At 33.6% G+C, this 23833-nt stretch overlaps 1 protein-coding gene across 1 annotated transcript in view; it reads right to left on the reverse strand.

Annotated features, from left to right (window-relative positions):
* Positions 1-344: 344 nt before the first annotated feature.
* The window catches only part of CHSY1 (chondroitin sulfate synthase 1), a 69796-nt gene continuing 46307 nt past the window's right edge, over positions 345-23833 (reverse strand). Inside the window, exon 3 of the mRNA XM_074234235.1 lies at positions 345-3898. Within this exon, the coding sequence (XP_074090336.1) occupies positions 2306-3898 (1593 nt within the window). The 3' untranslated portion in view covers positions 345-2305. The remainder of the gene's footprint in view (positions 3899-23833) is intronic.

Genomic DNA, 23833 nt, shown 5'->3' on the forward strand with positions numbered 1-23833 from the left:
TTATATCTTCTCCAAATTAACTGAATCTGCATCTGATGTTAAAGTTCCCCCCCCCTAGAATTGTGTGTGCAAGAGAAGTACATATTAACTTAAGTTTATAAGAATGTTTATCTTGTAACTTTCACTTATGGAAGACTAAATTTTTAGAAATTTCAAACACAAGTTATCAAGGTGAATGTGATTTAATTCTTACCTAGATTGGCAAAATTTAACATCTCAAATTATAAATCAATTTTAAAAAGAACAAAATATAACTATCAAAAAAAATCTCATTTCCTCAAAGTTCTACAATTTATTATGAAGAGGAAGGGAAGAGAGGAATTAAACTACTTTGTCAGAATGAATAACAATAAGTAGTTCTTTTATTTGTTAAGGGATTTTTTTAATCTATTCTTTCCCCTGGAAAGGCTAAAATTTGCCATAAAAAACTCAATTATATTGAATTATAGCAATTCCTATTGAAAGTACAATATCATTATCTTGGGACTTGATGGTAATTATGCTATAAATACCTATTCTTGGAGTTTAATACTCTACGACAAAAGTTTACTGAGCCTGGGCACCAAAGGTCTCACTGTGTATGTTATTTTATTATTGGATTATATATGCCAACAATATGTAATTTTTCCTACAGCTCTATTCTAAAACTCTCAAGAACACAGAGTTAACTAGATAGTATGGGGAAGAGACAAAGGGAGAGTTCATGCAATGAATAAATGCATGGATAAGTACTTATAAGTTAGTTTAACACAAAAACTTTAGCTCAAAGAACCATTTTATTATTGGTTAGTCTTTTAAAATAAATATGCTATTCCCTCTTCCTCTTCTTCCTCCTCCTCCTCCTCCTCCTCCTCTCCAAATGTTAATAGCATTCTTCATTTAAATGAGGAATAATGAGACTAAATGGTGCCAAAAAGTAAAAAAAAAATATCATTCACTAATTTATTTTTCCATCTGAGCAATCGACTATTTACACATAGGTAGGTAGGTTTCAAATAATGTATTAAGATGGCAATTCTATCAATGTCTGAACTCTAAATGAAAAAAAGGTTTCCTTTCATTAAGGCACATTCAACCTGTAATTTTAAAACAAATTGAAATTTTCTCATGTAATCTTATACAGATCCATTTGACTTGTTTTCCTTTAATGTGTGAGCACCAAAAATGTTCAAAATCACTTAATTTGTAAAATGGAAAGGCTAGAAATTATAGGTAGAAAGGAAAAAAAAACTTTTCAAAAAGAACTCTTTGGAGATCAGTTTACTGCAAAGAAGACATATACTAACAGTGATTTTTTTTAAACTCCTAATACACACAAATATTAATGACTAACAGGCATTCAAAAATAGGACAGGAATCTATGCCATGGTTATTAAATAAATTAAAAAGTATAACAGATACAGAAAAATAAAGCAGTTTTCAAAGAATGAGATAATCATCTTCAACATAACACAAATGGGATAAAGTGAATGCAGTTAGAAATACAGAACACTGTATATTTTTCCCCCAATATCCTCATTAGGGAGGGAATTTTTTTAAAGTTTACTTATATACTTTAGATTTGCAATAATAATTCTGCTTTGCCAGACTAAATATTAACATATTGCCTTTTAGCTTTAAAGTAAAGGACCAGGGAAGGAGAAATACTAAATTCCCCTTGGAATATGATTCAAATCCAATTAGGGACTTAATGCCAAACAAATTGCTATGAATAACCACATAACATATTGTGCTTTTCCCACTTCCCCTTCCCCTAAAGTTACATGATCACAACAAAATTATAATTTGGGTGAAATAATCTTTGAAAGTAATTTTGAAGATAATGACATAACTATCATACTTCCTTATTTTATAAACTTGAACATGTAATGGGTTTTTTAAAAAATAAAATTTTTGAAAAAAAAAGGTAGAATCTGTGCAATGTTAACAGTCACAACAGAACATTTGCCAAAGGTACAGTGTTTTGTTACAATAATACTTTGCATTAATGTTCATGTTCTCTACTATAGAACCATAGCAAAGAAGTCTGGAATGAAAAGGTTAAAAAAAAGGGATTTTTGTTCATCATTGTTCTATTTCAAGTCACAATTATGCAGGATTGCTACATAATGTTCAACAAGATGTGTTCAAAGGCAAATATTGATCACATTTTTGTTCAAAAAGCTCGGTCTCTAAGGAGTTCTTTGTAAGAAAATCACTTCTAAAATATATCCTTGTGTGGACTTCAAAAATGACCTATCATATTAAAATTTTTAAAAATAAATTAGATAATTAAAAAAAGAGTCTTATCCAGCAGAGCTGGACATCAGGCTGTCCTCACTGAGCCATTATTATTGCTGCTTTTCCCATAACTTGGGTCATTCTTTTCTAGCCATAATTCAGCCAGTTGTTGCGTAGATCCATATGTTGATGCTTTAGACCCTAAGCACATTTTGTACTGTTTGGGATCAAGATTAGGATCACAAAAGACAGGATGGTGAACGTGGACTACTCCAACTTCTTGGCTTCTAAAAGTCTTCAAACCAGCTTGAACCACTTTGTTGAAAAGGTCCACATCTTCAAGTCCCCAACCTTGAATAGAAACATCAAAGCCACCTACTCTAACAAGATCTCCCTTATAAATACAAGTAATGCCAAACCCATAGTTTCTCCAGAAGCCAGTTTTTTGAGTGAAGGCAAAATGGTTGTCACTGGGAACTGTCCCACTATAAACAATCTTTGGATCATACTGGCTGAAGATGATTGGAAAATATATTTGTTGGCCCAAAACTGTATTTGCTCGACATCGTTGGAGGAATTCTGTAGTAAACACCAGGTCAACATCACAGAAGAACAGCAAAGATTCATTATTAAACTGAGAAGATCCAACTTCAAGAGCCAGGGCTCTTGAGAATTCTCCAGAAACTGGCAAAATTTGCATATCAGCTTTAGGATATTTAACTCGATAATCTCTCATCAATTCTATTTGTTTTGCTTTGTCAGGGTTAGAGTCAGAATTGAAAAGAAGGACAACAAGCTTGACACTTTGATTTGGAATGAGACATGTCTTTTCAAAATTCCCCATAAATCTCACAAACATATCAAATCGTCCAGACAAAGGAATCAAAATATTTATCTTTGTATCTTTGGGTTCTTTATTTTCATTTTTTGATCCAGGAAGCTGAAAAGGAACAAACATCTTCAGGGAATTTGAGAGAAAAGATAAGGATCCAGATTCCTGGTTAATTTTGTTGGCCAATTCTTTGGCATCCATTTCTTCATGCTCCATAAACTGGATCTTGCTAAAGGTCTGCTGCAAATAGGCATGTCTTCTCACAGGAACAGTCATTTTTTTTCCTTTATGTTTTTTGTACAGGAGGAGAAGGTCAAGAATGTATTCAGCCCCATACATAGGATTGACTCTGCGATAACCATACTGTATTTCCTTGAAATCGATAATTCGTCCCCTAGTTTTAGCATTTGCATTGATCATTTCCATGACTTGCATAACAATGTCTTCCAAAGCTTCTCTCTGAGAAGAGTCCATCCCTCTCCTGGGGGGCTGACCATCAGTAGCTGAATACAAATATTTTCCAGTAAGAAACTCCCATTCTAAAATCTCTTCACGCTGTCGGGGCTGAAACCTCATAAAAGAAGGTGGAATTCCCAACTGGAGATCTTCTTTGTGAATCTCTGTGTTACTGTATTTGCTCATTAGAACAATTTCTCTGTGGAGCTGTATGGTTCGGTGACGCAGTTCTGCTATTTTGCGACTTAACATGTAGCTGTGAAGTCTATATTGGTAAGGAGGGTTTTTGTTGGGATGTAAAGTTATAGCTCGGTGGATTTTGCTGTTGTGCAGGTCTCGGATGTAACCTTTTTTGTTCTGTTCATAATTTTCATAAAACAGCTGTTGCATCTAGTTTAAAAAAGATAAACAAAGTTATTATTTTAGTATCATATAATTTAAATATATCTATTATATAAAAATTTAAATATATAATAAGTCAAGCAATTGTTGATCTTTATGTTAATCTACTCTAAAGATCTTTAAGAGTCTTTCTGAATAAATCACAACATAAGAAAGACATTGGTTATAACTTGTAAGAGGACTAGAAAGCTATTGAAGAAAGCAACAAATAATAATTTTTAACAGTAGTCTGGAGACTTAGTATCCAAAGATTGAGCTTAACATAATATTTAGTCAACAGTGGAATCTCCAGAAAATTGTTCTTGAATGTTTCATAAGGAGATGATCAAGTACCTGCTGATATAACCACATAGACATTACCCTTAAGTTAGCATTCTTGAGACAAATGTCCACCATTAGCTAAAGAGTCTCAAGGGCTACAATTATCAAACTGAGGAAGTTAAACAGCATGATAGTATTAGTCTTCTTTCTTTCCCTAGTCCCTCAAAATTACAGGGTTAGCAGAAACTCTCACTATGCCTCTTATAATAATAAGCATGGAACCCTGGCAAAATCTTTAGGATGAGAGAGCATATGGTAATGCCTTGAAATATCTTAAAGACCCTTGTTCTTTCCTCCAAAGAATCTCACATATTGCAGCTACAGTCTTTTAGATCACTGACCCCCCTCCCAAAAAAGAAACTCCCCATATTGAAGCTGCTTTGAAGCAGTAGGCAACAACTTTCACCTCCTTTAGATTTTCATGCTTTAAAAGGGTTATATTAAAGGACAAAGAAAATGAGTTCACAATCTTCAAATCCTTCTTATGAAACAAGACTCTAAGTAAAACAAACTTGGAGTCCATCTCCTCAAAGAATAAAGTCTAAATCATTATGCTTTATTCCTCAGTAAAAATGAATAAGTAAATAAAAAATTTTACATCTTTAGAAAAAACATCTAAAAACCATTTAAAAAGATAAAGAGCACTGTCACAAATTAAATTGCTAATTTATATACGTAAATATAACTGATAGGGAAAATTTAAAATAGATGTTCAATAACAAAAGCAAACAGCAAAAGTAGTAATAAGGAGACCTGATTATAGGTATTATTGTAATATTATAATTTTTGTATTCCATTCATTCACCAGTATTTCTGTGATACAGATAAAAATTTATCTAATAATGCCTGTATCTGAAAACTAGTATACTGAAGAGGTAAAAAATGTCTCCATTTTCATACAGTTTATATCATAGTTAAAATTTTTCTGAATTATTTCAAAATAAACCAAGGATAACATTTTAGCTCCAATTGCTGCTGTTTCTTAAAGTTACAATTTTAACTACTCTTTAGAACTCTCGCAGCTTGATGGGATAGCAGCCAGATGAAACTTAGTTCAAGTTAATTATATTAGGCAAAGAAATAAAACACCTATAATTTGGCACCTCAAAAATCAGATTAATGCAATAATGAGAACTTAACAAATACAGTCTTCAATCAGGTATAGAATACTATCTCCTAATCAAACACTACTCTGGGCAATTCTCAATTATCCATTGTACTAGAAAGCACAAAAACAAGTTTGAATCAGAAATTTGTAGGATTTTTTTGTTTTGTTTTTTTCCTTACCATAAGTAGCATCGGAGTCCCAAAGTCAAATAATAGGCATTCAACTGTTAGCCTGGTTATACGTGTAATACCAAGAGATCTAAAAGATGCTTACTTGTGAAGGAAAACATTGTAGTTTTAAGGGAACAGTTTCAGTACAGTCATTACCATCCTTAACACAAAAAATCAGAAATAGGTTAGTACTCTAGGAATTTCACAATTAAGCCTCACTCATGTCTTCTCAAGGGGCATTAAAATGTCAAAAAAAAAAAAATGAAAAACCACCATTTGTTCATAAAGTCGATACCACCATTGGAAGCTGCTCTGTCCAAGGTTATCAATAATCTCTTAACTACTAAATCTGGCTGCCTCTTTTTGGTTCTCATTCTTCTTGACCTCTCTATCACTGGACACTTTTGGTCAGTCTTCTCCTTGCTTTTTACTGGATGTCACTGCTTTTTCCTGCTTCTTATTCTATTTGTTTTACTGTTCCTCCTCAGTTTTCCTTGCTGGACCATCATCTATGTTCTGTCCTATTATGGTTGTCTTTTAGCTCTGACTTCTAGGACATCTCCAGTCCTAACTCACCAACTGCTGTGTGGTATCCTTCCATAGAATGTCCTCTAGGCATCTCATGCAAGAGACTGTACCTTAATCTCTTAGAATTACTATTCCCTCAAACTTGAATGAAAAGAGAATTTCTTAAGTACTATGCCAAGCACTGAGCTAAACACCAGGGAATAAAATCCAAATGCAAAGACAGTGCCTACCATCAAAGAGTTTCCCTGCTCATGGTCAGAAACAACACATACAGGTTGGGAAGTAGAGAAAATCACAGAGATGGTGAGCAGGGGAATAACTATGCAGGAGCAATGACAGAGGTGATAAAATCACCCTTCACAGTCCCAGAACTTGAAAGGGAAAAAGTAGGGAGCTGGGGAAGGGTACTTGCTCATCGGTGAAGCATTTAGTGAGAAGGCTGTGGAGGAAGGGGCCTTGGAGAGCACCCCATCCTTCCAGGTTCACAACCTCTGAATCATCTTCCACTCATCCCTCTCCTACATCATTCTCCTTCCCCCTTATGTAATCAGATACCAAGTTTTACTGATTATATTTTTGTAATAAATCCCACATCTATCATATTGTCTCTTTTCACACAACTGCAATCCACAATCAGACTTTCAATACAAAATCACCACTCTCCTGGACTCTTGTATTGTAATAGTTTCCTAATTGTTTCTTTCACTCTCTCCCTTCTCCAAACCATCTTCTACACAGTCACCAAACTAATAACATTTCTAAAATGCAGGTCATACCATCTAACTGCTTAGAAATCTATAGATTTCATTTTGCCTCCAAGATAAAGCAGAATTATAATTGGACATTTAAAATCCTTCACAATCTAGCTCCAGCCTGTGTTTTGGGGTTAATTTTCATACCACTTTCTTTTAAATATTGCACATTCTAGTCAAATTGAACTAAGTGCTGTTATCTAAATTCTATATTACATCTCCCTCCTTTTTGTTTTTGCATGAGGTGCCCTGCTATTACCCAGAATGCATTCTGTCTTGACCTGTGGCTCTCCCTAGCTTCCCTCAAGGTTCAGCTTATATCCTACTCTCCTACAGGAAATCTTTCCTGATCTTCTTAAACAGTATAGACACAACTCATTTTATTAAGTTTCACAGTTAATGTGTTTTTTTTTAACAAATTGAAGGTTGGTGCCATCAAGCAAATCTATTGGTGCCATTTTTCAACAGTATATGCTGTGTCACATTTTTGTAATTCTCATAATATTCCAAACTTTTATGTCTGCTATAGTGTTATTATATCTGTTATAGTGATCTGTAATTAGTGATTTTTGGTGTTGCTATTTTAATTGTTTTGGGGCAACACAACTTGCACTGACATAGAACAGCAAATATCAATATCAATGACTAGTCATGGCCCCATCTCTCTCCCTTTCCTTGAGACTCCCACCACTGAGACACAGCAATATTGAAAACAGGTCAATTAATACCTTTAAAATAGTCTCTAAGTGTTCCAGTGAAAGGAAGAATCAATGTAGCAAACTTCATCATCTTATTTTAAGAAACTGCCTCAGCAACCACCATCTTGATCAATCATCAAGATCATCAAGATTTATGTGACAAGACCCTCTACCAGCAAAAAAGATTATGACTTACTAAAGGCTCATATAATAGTCTGCATTTTAATTTTTGCCGTAAGTATATTTTAGATAAGGTATTAGACATAAATATAACTTTTATATGTTCTGAGAAACCAAAAAAGTTCATGTGACTTGCTTTCTTGCAATACTCACTTTATTGCAGATCTGGAACTGAACCTGAAAATTCTCCAAGGTATGCCCGTATTGCAACTCCCTCTTTATATTTTCATGAATGTACTTAGCTCTTTATTGCTTAGATTTCACCAGTAGAAAATAAGCTCCTCAAAGAAAGTGTCTAATTTTGTTACATAATAGGTGTTGTTATAAAGCTTACTGGATTGACTTGAACACAGAACAGTATAACAAGATAGTTATATCAAACCTATTAAGTCATGGGAGTATTGCAATTTGCATCTATGCATACCAATAAAAATATACATTGCTAAAGAATTTCCACAGAATTATGAGTGAAAAGAAAATATCCTATAGGCTACTGGGTACCATCACTAGAATTATGTAACTTCTGTACTTGATATAACTTTGCAATAATTAATAAGCATACACTATACTCAAGGTAAGATTTCTTGGTTATAGACATTTTTCACTTTTTTGCACAGTCAGACAATAAATATTTATTAAGTCCTTACTTTGTGACAGGTGTTCTGTGAGGTGTTGGGAATACAAAGGAAAATTAAAGATGATTTCTGTTCTAAAGAAACTCAGAGTGTAATGAGATGACACGAACTCAACTTTATACAAACTATATTCAGGATAAATTGGCAATGATCACTAAAAGGAAGGCTCTAGAAGTAATGGAGATCATGAAAGGCTCCCTGTAAGGAAGAATTTTAATTGGGACATGAAGAAGTCAGAGAAGTCACTAGGCAGTGAAAATGCCTAGAGTTGAAAGATGAAGGGTATTGCCTGAGTAATGGAAGAAAGTCAATCACTGAAAACTAGAATCTGTAGCTGGGTGGAAAGTATAAGAAGGTGTAAAAAGATTAGGTAGGTGGCTGGAGGACAGGAAGGTTATTAAGAGTTCTGGATACCAAACAGATGATTTGGACATTTGATTGTCCTGGATGTAATAGGGAGCCATTGGAATTTTATTAAGTAGAGAGATGACATGGTCAGACTTTTGCTTTAGAAAGCTCACTTTAACAAATGACTGGAGAACAGACTGAGTGACAGGTCGACCAACTAATAAATTTTTGCAATAGCCCAGTTGTAATGGCAGTGTCTGCAGTGATTTTATACACACACACACACACACACATTAAAAAGAGCTGAATTTGGAAATAATAGCTTTAGGTAAATTTAACAACTAAAAAATTAAGTAATTGTATAAAAATATCTAAAAACTCATTCCAACTCCAGAAAAGTGTATACACTAGATGTTGTGAAGGTAAAATTGATAGACCTTGGCAACATTGTCCATGTGGAGGGTGAGAGAGAGAGAAGAGTTGAGGATGACACCTAGGTTGTGGACTTGGGCAACTGGAAGAAGGGTGTGTCTCCAACAGTAATAAGAAAATCAGGAAGAGGGGAAGGATTCTTTTTGGGAGGAGAAAGATAAGTTGAGTTTTGAACATATTAATGTCTACAGGACTTCCAGTTTGTCTAATAAATAACTGGAAAGGAAACAGAGAAAGCAGTTGGAGCTGCAAGAAAAATTAGGGTTATATATCTGAAAATCACCAGCATTAAGATGATAATTGAATCAAGTGAAATAGTATAGAGGAAGAGAAGACAGCCCAGGACAGAGCAGTTAACAAAAGAATGAGAAAGAAGAGTGAGATAGATAGATAGGATCAGAACCAATAGAGTAGTGTTCTGAAAATCTAGAGAGAATAAAGTGTCAAAGAGAGGAGGATCAACAGCATCAAAGACTCCAGAGGTCAAGAGTGATGAAAACTGAGAAAAGACCATTAGATTTGGCAATTATGAGATCTTATAGTAACTCTGGATAGGAGGTTTTTTGTTTGTTTTTTAGGTTTTTGCAAGGCAATTGGGTTAAGTGACTTGCCCAAGGTCACACAGCTAGGTAATTATTAAGTGTCTGAGGCCAGATTTGAACCCAGGTACTCCTGATTCCAGGGCTGGTGCTCTATCCACTGCTCCACCTAGCCACCCTGGATAGCAGTTTTGACCAAATGATGAAATATGAAGTTTGACTGTGGAGTTAAAATGAGAATAATGGAAACAGAAGCACCTATTGCTGACAGTCTTCTCAAGGATTTTATCCATAAAAAGCAGGAGAGATATAAGATGATGGTAGGGATAGAAGAATCAAATGGAGGTTTTCTCTCTCTCTCTTATAATATTTTATTTTTTCAATTACATGTAAAGGTAGTTTTCAACCTTCATTTTTTAGTAAGATTTTGAGTTCCAACTTTTTCTCCCCCCCCCCCCAAGAAAGCAAGCAATTTGATACAGGTTATATGTGTACAGCCAAGTTAAACATATTTCTATATTAGTCTTTTTGTGGAAGAAGAATCAGAAAAGGAAAACACCATGAGAACCCCCCCCCCAAAAAAAGTGAAAATAATTTGCTCTAATATATATTCAGACTCCATAGTTCTTTCTCCAGTTTTGGAAGACAGTTTCCCTCATGAGTCTTTTAGAATTGTCTTTGATCATTGTGTTGCTGAAAAGAACTAGTTCTATCATAGTTGATCATAGTACAATGTTGTTGTTACTGTGTACAAAACTCTCTTCATTCTGCAAGTGAGGAATTTTTGAGAATGAGAGAAATTTGAACTTGCTTTTAAACAGCAGGGAAATAGTAACAGAAAAGGACTGAGGTTACAGTGAGGCTGATAAAGAAAGCAATCCTACTAAAGATGATGGGATATAAAGAGATCACTGGGCATGCAGGAGTTTGCTTTGGAAGAAGGGTCACATCTTTATGTGAGTCAGAGGTCAAGAGCAATCTGGATATATATTTTAAAAAGAGGAGCTAAATGTGGAAATAATAGTTTTAGGTAAACTTAACAACTGAAAAATTAAGTAATTATATGAAAATATCTAAAAACTCACTCCAATTACAAAATACTCCCTTGGAGTCCTACCAAACCTCCATTGATAAGTTTCACATAATATTAATTTATTTGTAAAATGCTTGGCACAGTGCCTAGCCTGGCTCATAGTAAGCACTTAAAAAATCCCTCCCCTTCCCTTCCCTACCTCCCTTCTTCCCTTCCTGTTTTCTTGTTATTAAGTTCATACTACCACATTGCTAGTTCAGAGTTTGGGAGGCTCCAAAGAAAAATGTGGGAGAGGAGGTTCTCTACCTAATTGTATTCAGGTGCCCACCAAACTGAAGGCCTACAGAGCTGCTGGGCTGATCTCACTCCTATATGCCTATAAATGCCTGGATAGTCTACCAACACCAGGCCAGGAAATGGAATCATTTCCATTTGAAGTGTCTTAGGAAGATTCTGAGGATCACCTGGCAGGAGAAGATACCAGATACTGAGGTCCTTTTTTTTTTTAATTTTTAAAAATTCATTTATTTTGAATTTTACAATTTTTCCCCTATTCTTGCTTCCCTACTACCCCTACCCCCTACAGAAGCAGTCTGTTAGTATTTACATTGTTTCCATAGTATACATTGATCTAAGTTGAATGTGATGAGAAAGAAATCATATCCTTAAAGAAGAAAAATAAAGTATAAAGAGACAGCAAAATGACATAAGATAATAGGTTTTTTTTTTAATTAAAGGTAATAGTCTTTGGTCTTTGTTTAAACTCCACAATTCTTTCTACAGGATACAGATGGTATTCTCCATCACAGATACCCCAAAATTGTGCCTGACTGTTGCACTGATGAAGCAAGTCCATTAAGGTTGATCATCATCCCCATGTTGCTGTTAAGGGTGTACAGTGTTTTTCTGGTTGTGCTCATCTCACTCAGCATCAGTTCATGTAGATCCTCCAGGCTTCCCTGAATTCCCATCCCTCCTGATTTCTAATACAACAATAGTGTTCCATCACATACATATACCACAGTTTATTAAACCATTTCCTAATTGATGGACATTCACTCAATTTCCAATTCTTTGCCACCATAACAGGGCTACTATGAATATTTTTTGTACAAGTGATGTTTTTACCCTTTTACATGAACTCTTCAGGGTATAGACCAAGTAGTGGTATTTCTGGATCAAAGGGTATGCACATTTTTGTTGCCTTTGGGGGGTAATTCCAAATTGCTCTCCAGAAAGGTTGGATGACTTTACAGCTCCACCAGCAATGCATTAGTGTCCCAGATTTCCCACATCTGTTCCAACACTGATCACTTTCCTTTCTGGTCATACTGGCCAGTCTGAGAAGTATGAAGAGGTACACTGAGGTCCTTTCTTAAACAGAATAACAAATTATGAAAATACTTTCATCTTTAGCACACTCAAAACAAGATACCAAGTAGGAAAAAGGATTAGCTTTGGACCTTACTCAGTATATTATACTGATTATAGGGTATGTACAAGCCTCAACCCTAGTCCCACGCTGTATCCACCAGCACCACCAATGCCCTGATAACCCAAGAAGCAAAAGGGGGGGGGGAAGAGGCAAAAGAGCAAGTGGTGTTAGGGGAGAATCATTTTTTTTAAAAAAAGTTACTCCCCAGATTATCTGTTCACTTATATTTTAATTTTGGCTTAAAGATAAACTTCCTAAGTTGTGTCCAAAACAATCTAAAACAAGTAACATTCAGTTTAAAAGGAGGAATTTATAATAAGAGTTTAAAGAGTAAAATTATAAGTAAATTTTTAAGAGTTTACTAGTATTACTCAAAAGAAGAGCTGATTTTCTTGCTACATTACCTCCATTGATATACATCACAACTATTTTAAATTTAAGAAGACAATTTCAAGAGTGGTTTGTTTTGTGCTGAGAAAAGAGAAAGGAAAGAAAAGAAAGGAGGAAAGAACAAAATTTTCTTTTGTCCTTTTGTCCTTCTTTTCGAAGGAAGGGAGGCGAGAAAGAGAGAGGGAAGAACAAAGGAATGGAAGGAACAAAAACAAAACAAAAAATTCACCTGGTAATGAGAATAGTAATTAGATAAAGGCTAAATTCTTAAATTAAATGCTCAGGGTTCTGGAAGTCATTTCTTTAAAAATGCTAAAGTGATATATGAAGGAATGGTATTAATAATTTTATTCAGGAGAATCATTTCCTACACATGAATAATCATATCTCCCACTTGGTCCATTCTATTAGAAAGTATTCTGAAATTATAAAGAAACTTAAATTATATTTCACCTAGGTATATTAGGTTTACAGTAATAAAGCACTTCTGCCAATTTCTTCCCCTCCTGGTTCTTGATAATTAATATAAACACATATACATATATTTGCAGCTTGACTATAAATAATGTATAAACAGAAGATAGGCAATAATTCAAATAATAGAAATGAATATTATTCTATTAATGGTTTTCCTTTAAAAGTTAAAGCTTATTAACATGACAAATTGAGTATTTGCTAGGAAAATTTGTCTTCAAACTCTTAACAATGATTTTATAGTTTTTTAAAAAAGATTCCATGGTCAATATTAATTTCATTGAGACTGTTTTGAGTACTCCAAAGGTCATGTTATGAAGAAGAATAAATTTTTATTGACTAATATTCATTTTAAAGCTATTGAAACTTTTGAAAATGTTAATGTTCCTTATTCTGCTACAGATTGACTATTTAAACTATGGTATAGTTGTTATGTGTACCATTGGCTAAATCCCAAGAATTTTGAGTAAAAACAATGTTGTATTTATATATATATATATATATATATATATATACACACACATATATATATGTATGTATATTTAAAAAGAAAATTTTTATGGGGGGGGAGGCAGCACCTGGAAAAAAAAGAGATTTAAAAATAAGGCAATTTATGTGTAATCTGACCAGCAGCCACCAAACAGACCCTAAGGAATTACTAATAGCTCTAGATTAAACTGCTACTACATCTTAAAAGATACAATTGACACCTTTCAGTTTAATTCTTCTCAGCATTCTAGGTATTGGGAATACAGAGAAAATATCATATAAGCTCTGTTTTCAAGAAGTTTACAATCTAGAATGTGAGTGTGTATGAATATATGCACATATACATATATATGTATATATGTGTTTCCCACTATGATAAAACTACAAGTGAGATAAGTGGAAAAGGAGAGGTTCAGGTATAATGAGAAATTGGAGAAGGTGCCACCTGAATTTTGACCTGGTAGAAAGAGCAACAGATAAATGTATTTGTGTAGGGGGAATATAGAAAACAAGTCCAATTCTAGTGCTGGGGGACAGAAGTAAACATGAAACAAGAAGAATGAAAATGGGGAATGGGGAAAAGTCAAGTTTGGATAAAAAATGGATCACACAAAGGAAAGTAGTATCAAATAAAGCTGGAAAAGTAGATAGACAACAAATTATGAAGGACCCTGAACAATAAATTTATATTTGCTCAGCATGTCAGGTAGGTACAGTCACAGATGATTTCTGAGTATGAGTGACATAAACGGAACAGTACTAGGAAGATTACTTGGATAGTACTCTGAAGAATAGATCAGCAAGATAAACTGGACACAATGTGACCAGCTAGATGGCTACTACAATAATATATCTGAGAGAGAGGGATAAAAGTCAAAAGTAGTGGGGCAACAGATTGAGTAGCAAGGAAAGGATATGAGAAAAATGAATGAGATATATCCTTAGGCCTAATGTGAATACACATCAGAAATGAAGAAGAGAGAATCCAAAGAGGGGAATATAGGTGGGAGGAAGCCCACCTAGTTGCCCCAAATGTTTATTTTCTTGAAGAATGTGTCTGCAGAAATATCTCTGAACTCTTCTCCAACCCTTCTTCCCAAGGGACAGTTCTTCAGGGGCAGGTTAATTACCTACAGGCAACAATAACAATTGCTTTAACTATTATTTGTCCCCTCCAGGATATCTAATCTCATAGATTCTTAGGCATATTAACTCTCTCTTGAAAGTTAGCTCACTTTGGACCTTCTGTGAACCAAGGACACAGGGATACAAACTTTTCTTCCTCTTTTCCCCTCTTGCCACAGCTCCCCCCTTAAGAAATGAATGAGTAATTGTGCTAATAATCACCTCCACTGCATGGACTTAAAACTATGAATTGAAATGCAACAAACAAAGTTTCTTTTTAAAGACTAAAAAAAGTTAATGTTAAATTTATTATAAACTCTGAAAGAAAAGCAACCGGTACATAATAAGCAGATTTTTATATACATGTGTACATGTAATAAAAGCATATATGAAAATGCTAATTTTACTTGGTTTAATCTCAGAATAAAACTTTAAAACTAAAGGTTAAAAAAAAGGATGACTCCAAAACCATGGACATGGGAGACTAAGAAAATGATGTTGCACCTAACAGGAAAAAAAAAAGAGGGAGGGTCAGATTTTGTTGGGGAATGGAGGGAAGAAATGGGAAGGAGTGTGAACAATAATTCAGTTGTTAAATTTGGACACTGGTAGGATATTGACATAGAGTTACCCAGAAGGCTTCTGGAATTACAATATTAAGATTCTTGAGAGAGACCTTTTATATATATGTGGAAAACATGTGTATAGAGGCAGAGCCTTACCTAGCAAAAAGTGAAGTAAAGAGGGCCTTTGCACCAAGATACTGACATCTTGGGGAATTTTGATTCTTCTCATCATTTCTCATGAGCCTTTCGGGCACACTAAAGAGTTGTGATTAGCAGACAAGAGTCCCTCTTTACTTTTATTCCTTAGAATTCTTAGTTTCCTTCAACACTCTGCTCAAGTACCATCTCCTATATCATCTTTCTAGCATTTTTCTCAATTCTCTACAGAACATATAATGTTCTTATATTTACCTTTTTCATATTTTGCATTGATTTATCTGTGTGCATGTTGTTAGACCAGAGAGAGAGCAATCTTCCTTAAGAGAAGGAGTTTCATTTTTGTCTGTGTTCCTACAACCTAGAATAGTGACTAGCACATATGACACTGACTGACTGGAGAGCCTTAAAGGATCCTTCTAAATCTAAAAGGGAAAAAAAAACTGAAAAAAGTATTACTTTTCTAAAAGAACTGGCAATAACTCTCTAACTCTAGTACTGGTTTTCCTATGGGTCTTTTGAGCAACTTCTTTGTACCTCCATTTCCTCATTTATAAAATGAGGGAATTGGACTATATGTTCTCAGTATCTTCCAACTCCAAAATTCTATGAATCTACACGAAATAATAAAAAGTTTGCTATATATTTCATTTTATGATTATAAGTCTCTGTTCTTCCATCACCACTAGTGTGGCTAAGTTACTAGAATATTACAGGATTCTGTCTTCACTGGGGAAAACTATATTTGGAGTATTAAAGGGTAACAATGCATTCCTAAGAACTGTTCCCACCCTGTAAAAACCAAGTCTCCAACTCTACCATAAAATAAGAATGGTTATGGAAAGAATGTGCAATTCATAATAGTGCATTTTAATAACTTCTGGGGCAATAAATATAACATAATGACTCTTTCATAAAAGTCTTTTCAGAAACTTCCAAATTTAGAACTTAAAGCATTGCCAATAATATATTTAAGTTATCTATATTCTGATGCTGCTATGCTGAAATATGCCTTAAAAGTAGTATATCAAAAAAGTACTAAAGAACAGAATTTGGTTTGGCAAGTTTTTAGGAAATTGATAAATAACAACAAATTTCTCTGAAGAAGTGATATTTGGTTGAAAGTTTTACTTTTTAAAGGTATGTACAAACAGTGGTTTTACTTAGTTTCCTATAATCTGTCAAACCCGATTCTTCAATGCCTTCCATGTTCTTGAATTCCAAACAATGTTGCCTACTATATGAAAAAAAGTTTCAGGAACACAAACTCTTCTCCAACAAATGTAAAAGGTTACTGAATTCCTAAGTAATTTGGAATCCAGATGTGAATAAAAACCAATTATCTCAAATTTAATCTTTAGTTTAAAAATACTGTGCAGCGTGTCTTCATCAGATGTCCTCATTGTCACAATACAAAAACAGGGCAAATCAAACAATAGGTTTGACGTTGTCATTAATTTCTAAACCACTGTCTACTATTTCAAACCTTCTTGAAATTATACATTTACAGATTTAACTTTATGTGTCAAATGTGCTTTCAGCCTTTTTAATAGGTTCAAGGAATTATTTGGTCATTTAAGTATCATTGTGATAAGACATCTTGTAGAACTGAGATTCTACTAGTTTGAAGTTTGCCAAGAGTCAGAGTCATTCATATTTTGTCCTACTGTGACCTCTGGTTTAATTTCTGTATGTTTAGAAATAAATTAGCACTACTTACTCCATTGGTATCATAGAGGGTGCTCTAACAACTGGCTGCCATATTTGACAGTACAATTGAGAGGAAACTGGAAACAACCAGACATGGTCAAAGTGATCTCAGAGACCTGCCTTTTTTTGTTATAGCAATAAAATTTTTTTCTTTGAGAGCCAGTGTGATACAGTGGAAAGACCACTGATTCAAGAATAGGAGACTGGGATAAAATCCAACCCCTGATATTTACTATGTGTGAACTTAGATTAGTAACTTAACTTCCCTAGGTCTCAGGGATTCCTTCTAGCTCTAAGTCTATGGTCCTAGCACTAATATAGACAAGGTAATTTAGAACAATCTAGGACCTGTCTGATTCATTTTTAAGCAATTCAGAATTAAATCCAGCACAAAAATGTTAAAAACAAAAATATATAAAAACTTTATTTGAGACTTCTTATGGAGCAACAAAAAAAATCAAACATGGCAGCTCCACGCCAGTAAGTTTTTCTTATGCTTCAATTATCCTATCCTACTAGCAGACACTTACTAAACATCTCCTACAGAAAAACTCTAGGCTAAGCATTGTATTATAAACCCAGTTTCCTTACAAAGAGTTTCTACACAATTAGGAAAAACAAATCCATTTAAAAAAAAATATGTAACAAGACAAACATAACAAAAATGGTCTGTGCATTTTGAGTAAAGGACACTGTGGCCTGTAACAACCTGAAGAATCCTTCATAGAAGAGAGGACTTGAGTGAGATGCTGAAGGACAGGTAGGTAGGCCTTAGCTAAATTGTAAGGTGGAACAGAATACAGTACGGCTAAGAAGCAATACGTAAAAAGAAAGAGACAGGAATGAAAATACTATATTGGGAGACATTATTTCACTATGTCCCCCCCTAGATGGTTCACACATAGAAATCACCATACCAAAACTGTCTTAAAATCTCAAAAATATTAATAACCATTGTTCCATGGTCATGGGTTCAAGCTACTAACCTCAGAGGAATCAACAGAAAACTACTTCTAATCTCTCTAGTCTTCCCTTTTATATTTTTTACATTTTAAATCTAATCCCATGAGAGCTCTGCAAGATAAAATATTTCAAAACCTAAATATTTATTTGAAGAAATGTTCAATATTTGAATTGATTTTTATCATATCACTCACTTTAAGCATGCTTGTTTTTCTTTTTTCAATATATCATATATTAAAATTCATTTTATAGAACTGCAGAATTTAAAATTCTAAGAGGCAAGTGTTATATAATTTATGTAGAGAGAGACAATGCGGAATCATGGGATGAAAAATGAAGTCAGAAGACCAAGATTTGAATTCCAATTTACTAGCTGAATGATCTCTGACAAGTCATTTAAAGAATCTCAAAGAGATTATCTGTTAAATGAAGGGATCAGAATAGATGATCTCTATACTTCTAGAGCTAACATTTTGATTCTATTCTTTAGCAGTATCTTTAAGGAAAAGTGTGATGTTGTGCTACAATGCAGCCCTAATAAATAGCGCAAATTCTTAGATAAATTAAAGAAAGGTTCCAAATCAGAAATAAGTGAGGAGTATAACCAGACCTAGAAATTTTCTATAATCTGAGAAAGATCTAAGGTCCAAAGCAGAATAGAATAGCAAAGAAGAGTTCAAAGAATCACTAAAGTGTTTTTTTTAAATTACAAAGTACTCAGTATAACAATACTTTCCATCCCAAGGTCATGATCTAATTGTTCTTTTCCAATCAAGGACTCTTATCTGTTAGAGTTTATTTTTTTAAATTGATATATTGTGTTTTGAAACAATAATTTTATAATACCTTCAATCTCTCTTTTTTTAGATTTTTGCAAGGCAATGGGGTTAAATGGCTTGCCCAAGGCCACACACTAGGTAATTATTAAGCGTCTGAGACCAGATTTGAACTCAGGTATTCCTGACTCCAGGACTGGTGCTCTATCCACTGCACCACCTAGCCACCCCCCAATACCATCAGTCTCTAACCAATCCTTATTAAAAAAAAAAATGAAGGAAAGTCATTTAATTTTAAGAATCTAGAGACTATTCTGACAAAATTCTGTGTGCCACTTTAAATGTAGTTACTATATATTAGGATTTTCCTTAATTATTTTTCTTTATTTCAAGTGATGGTTCAAAAGAGAAAAAGCATGAGGGAGAGGCAGGATATTTCCCCAAAAATGATTAATATAATGAGAAAAGACTCCAATAAAATGAATTTTCAAAAATCAATAGTTTACTAGGTCTTAACAGAAAGAAAGTAAAATCTATTTTAAACACAATAATCTGAAACCAACATTGGTCATAATATTTGACCTGACTTTTGCTGTCTTTCAATGTTGTCTTCATTTATACTATTGTATATATGGTTCTTCTAGTTCTCTTTGCTCTTTGAGGCTTAAAAAAATGAGAACTTTAATAATAAAAATTCATTTTACTTTAGCTTCATATTATAGCCTTCATATTATAACTTTGTTGGAAGATATCAATTTCATAAAATTAGACAAGATAAAATTTTTGACTTTTAGTCAGAAAAAACAAAAGGCAAACATGGTAGAAGGGCACTTAACCCCAATGCCTTGCAAAAATCTAAGAAAAGAGAGATTGATGGTATTATAAAGTTATTGTTTCAAAATAAAATATATCAATTTTAAGCATCCAAGTTATAGAAAGTTTTGAAGGAATCTTTACAAAGGTGCAAACAGTGAAATGAACATATTTGACCATTGTACTGGTGGGCAATGGCCTCACTTCTGTCTTATTTCTTAAATTCTTCTAATTGAACAGAGAGAGAGAGAGAGAGAGAGAGAGAGAGAGAGAGAGATGTCCAATTCCATGATTCCAAAAGTCAGCAGTACAAAAGAAAGTAGTTCTCCACCATGGTAATGACTAGTAATGCAACCTCTTTTCTTTTTATTTCATTTTCTTCTAGGCATGCTTATTAACAATTTTTAAAAAAGATTTTCCTATAAGGTAAAATTGCATTTCTGGCAAAGTCAATTGTTATTCATCTCCTTCTACTCCATTTATTCTGTCAGTGTCAATTAAAATAGTAAACTTTTCTTCTTAATCTTAGAATGGCTCTGATCTCGTGTGTGTGTATTTATTTTACAATAAGTATGCACAGTAACAATAATTTCAATGAATACAAAACATGTCCCAGTATTTTTTTAAAAGAAAAATTTACCCTTTACAGATTTTAGTGGGGTTTTTTATGTGTATGTTATTTGACTAATATACCAGACCAACTTATATTCTGAATAGATTCACCCTTCCAATCTACATGTCCCCAAGTAACTAATCCTTCTGAAAGGAAGTCAGATGAAGGACAGATGATAAAGGGGGGGCATCTTAGAAAGCATTCCCAGTGGAAAAAAGGAATGGGCACAGCACCATGAAACTGATTTTCCATTCATTAGCTGACAATTTTGTTTCGTCAAAAAATTAGTATTCAAAAATAAAAAAAGGGACATAAGTTCTTCTTAATAAAAATCAGAAAAATCAGCAGTCTTCCCAAAAGAGAGTAAACACCAACTAGGTTTTTGATGGCAAACATCAATTCCCAAAAGGAAGACTTCCTTCCCCACACAAATACCCAAGAAATCAGGATGCAAATTAGAATTTTAAGCTGAGGCTAAAATACATTTTTTTTACCAGAGTGAAAGGTGGTCATGGGATTAAAATCATTTGAGATAATAATCATCAGACTCAATATGTTCCTTGATTAATGTCAGTTTCTTTTGGATATTTTCCCCTTCTTTCAATTTATATTAGAATGGTCATTAAAAATTATTTAAATTATGACCACTGGGCTTCTTAATTTCCTAAAAAGGAAACTGATTTGAAAATGGTACCATAGCAGAATGCTCTATTAGAGATAATGCCTAAAAAGACAGCAGTCAAAAAATATTTAGAGCAAAATCCAGAGTCTGACTGCTAATATTCGAATGAATAGCCTTTGAAAGGTATTTAAAGGCTTTAAATATCAAAAACAGATTTATATAACAAATAGATACACAAAATTATAGAGATCATACAGTTAGTATAATAGGTATTTTGTTACATAAAAAGAATAAAAAGGTAATAGAGTATCAAAAAGAGGAATAAATTTTTTAAATAATTTAAATAATAAAGCTAATTCAAGAAAACTGCATGCCTAAAAGAAAATGAAATAAAAAGAAAAGAGATTGCATTACTAGGTGAAATGAACATATTAAAGTTCTCTTTGCATACAGTGGATTTGGCACTGAAGGGCCTGAGTGCAAATTCTGTTTCTGCTATTTACAACTTATATCACTTAGGGCAACTGATATTTTGGGTTTTGGGAACAGTAAAGGGTGTGAAATGAACACATTAAAGTTCTCTTTGCACGCAAATTTGATTTCTATTAGATAAAGTGTAAAGTTACAATTGGCTTCTTTATTCCTTATTAAGGTAGTTTCTTTTTTCACTGACTTTTGGGGTTTTTTTTTAGGTTGGGGTTTTTTTTTTTGTAAGGCAAATGGGGTTAAGTGGCTTGCCTAAGGCTACACAACTAGGTAATTGTTAAGTGTCTGAGACAGGATTTGAACCCAGGTACTCCTGACTCCAGGGCCTGTGCTTTATCCACTGTACCACCTAGCTGCCCCCTTTCACGATAGAAATGCAAAGATCACTAGGATCCCTCAATACTTCCACCAATAATCAATGGTTGTAATAAAAGCATCTAACCATTCATTTTGCATCTGTCATCAGAATGAACTTAAGTTCCCTAATAATAAAAGTCTTGGGATAGTTCCTGGGCATCTTATGTGATGCCTGACATTTTTCAAAGAAGTTATAAAGGATAGTTATTTTAGAAAACTGATTAGCTCCCCAATTTTATATATTTCACAGTTTCACTTTTAATGTTTTTTAAATAAAACTGTCAATATTACTGTAACAAGTACTATTTGAAAGTGCACACAAGAGAGGGTAAGAAGACAATGTTCTGATTGTCCCTTGTTGAGTTCTAACGGTGTCCTTTGTGGCATTAAATACCTGTAAACATCTATTGCTTGCTTCAATATAATAAATTTAACAGTAGCTGTCATTTTGTAACTAATATAGAAAGGCATGACTTTTGTGAAATGTTTATAATGAAATATTTAATTAACCCTCAGAAATGTCTTGTTCACTGGTTGCTTTTATTTTAGCTTCTGATTATAAGGCATTGGTTCTCAGTGAAATAATTCAACTTTTTCAAGACATGCAACCAATAAAGTAAAAAATAAAATTTAAAAATATAGCTTCAAAAATATGGTTCAGTAAAATGTATATGACTATGACTGGATATGAACCATGTTTGAATCTTAGTTCTGCTACAGCTACTTATGACTTAGAGAAAGTCTTCTGTCCTTTCTGGTCTTTATTAAATGAATTCTATTTAAATTTGGACTTGCGACTTATGTTACTAAAATAGTTCTTTATCAAAACATAGAAAATGAAATGATTATTTTTTCTTTATTATTCTCTTTTCCAAACAGCTCCATTTTTAAGAAAATCCAACTCAAAAAGAGTCTTGACTTCCACAAAATCAATTGGGAGGCAATTTTCACTTTAAAAAGGACTCTTTGAAATAACTATGTTATGAGTACTTAAAATAATTGGATTTTCAAAAATCTAGTTAGCATACACCTGACCAGTATATATACCTATTACATAAAATAAGGTATATCAATGCAAGCTAAAATTACAAATTTAAAGTTAATACTTTGAATATTATATATTATTAAATATTCTCATAAAGATTTTAAGATTTAATCTATTGCAGGTGGTTCGAAAGACAATAGAATGACACGAATAGATTACAATACATTATCAGTGGTAATTGATGTTCAAAAAGTGGCAAGATGGATAACCCAAACTGAATTTGTTGCAAGATAACATACAGATTAGGACAGGTAAAGTGCTCCAATGGAAAACAAAATGTAAAAAGGACCCAGGGAGGGGCGGCTAGGTGGCCCGATGGATAAAGCACCAGCCCTGGAGTCAGGAGTACCTGGGTTCAAATCCAGCCTCAGATACTTAATAATTACCTAGCTGTGTGGCCTTGGGAAAAGCCCCTTAACCCCATTTGCCTTGCAAAAACCTAACCAAAAAAAAAAAAAAAGGACCCAGGGTAAGGCTTCTTTCTAGTGATTTATAAAATAACTCTTGACTAGAACCATAGTTTTTTTTTCTTTAAAAAAAAAAGCATAGACAGACCATTATCTATAACAGAAAAAAAGAATACCCATATGGATGAAAGGTCTTCCCTTAAGTGTTGTTTAGTGGTAAGAACATTGAATTTGGCACTGAAGGACCAGAGTGCAAATTCTATTTCTGCTGTTTACAACTTGTAACATTTAGGGCAACTGATTCAACCTTTCTGGGTCTCAGCTTCCTCATCTATAAAATTAAGAGGGTACATAAGATGACCTCAAAGGTCCCTTTTAGTTTTACATCTTCCTATGACTAAACACATTATAGCTAGTATTTACATTAGAAACTTTTAAAATCTGGACCTGTGAACTATCTTTGCTGCTGCTCCACTGAACTATATATTATTTACAGTATTCAAGAGCTGCCTGGACCATTGAGAGGTCATAACTTTCCCAAAGTCTTTTTAACTCTAAACCTTTAAACTGCTGTCTCTTTAGTGATATCTAGACCAAGTGGCCAAAGCCCTAGAAAATATCAAGTCTCAATAATGAGAAGAAATTATGAAAAAAAAAACTTTTAGTTTTACATTTAAAAATAATTTTCAAAGAACCATAGAACAACTATGGACTTTAAGGGGTCATTGGTCCAGTTGTGTAACTTCTAGCAA

Source organism: Macrotis lagotis, chromosome 4 (genome assembly GCF_037893015.1).
Source record: "Macrotis lagotis isolate mMagLag1 chromosome 4, bilby.v1.9.chrom.fasta, whole genome shotgun sequence".
Classification (NCBI taxonomy): Eukaryota; Metazoa; Chordata; class Mammalia; order Peramelemorphia; family Peramelidae; genus Macrotis; species Macrotis lagotis.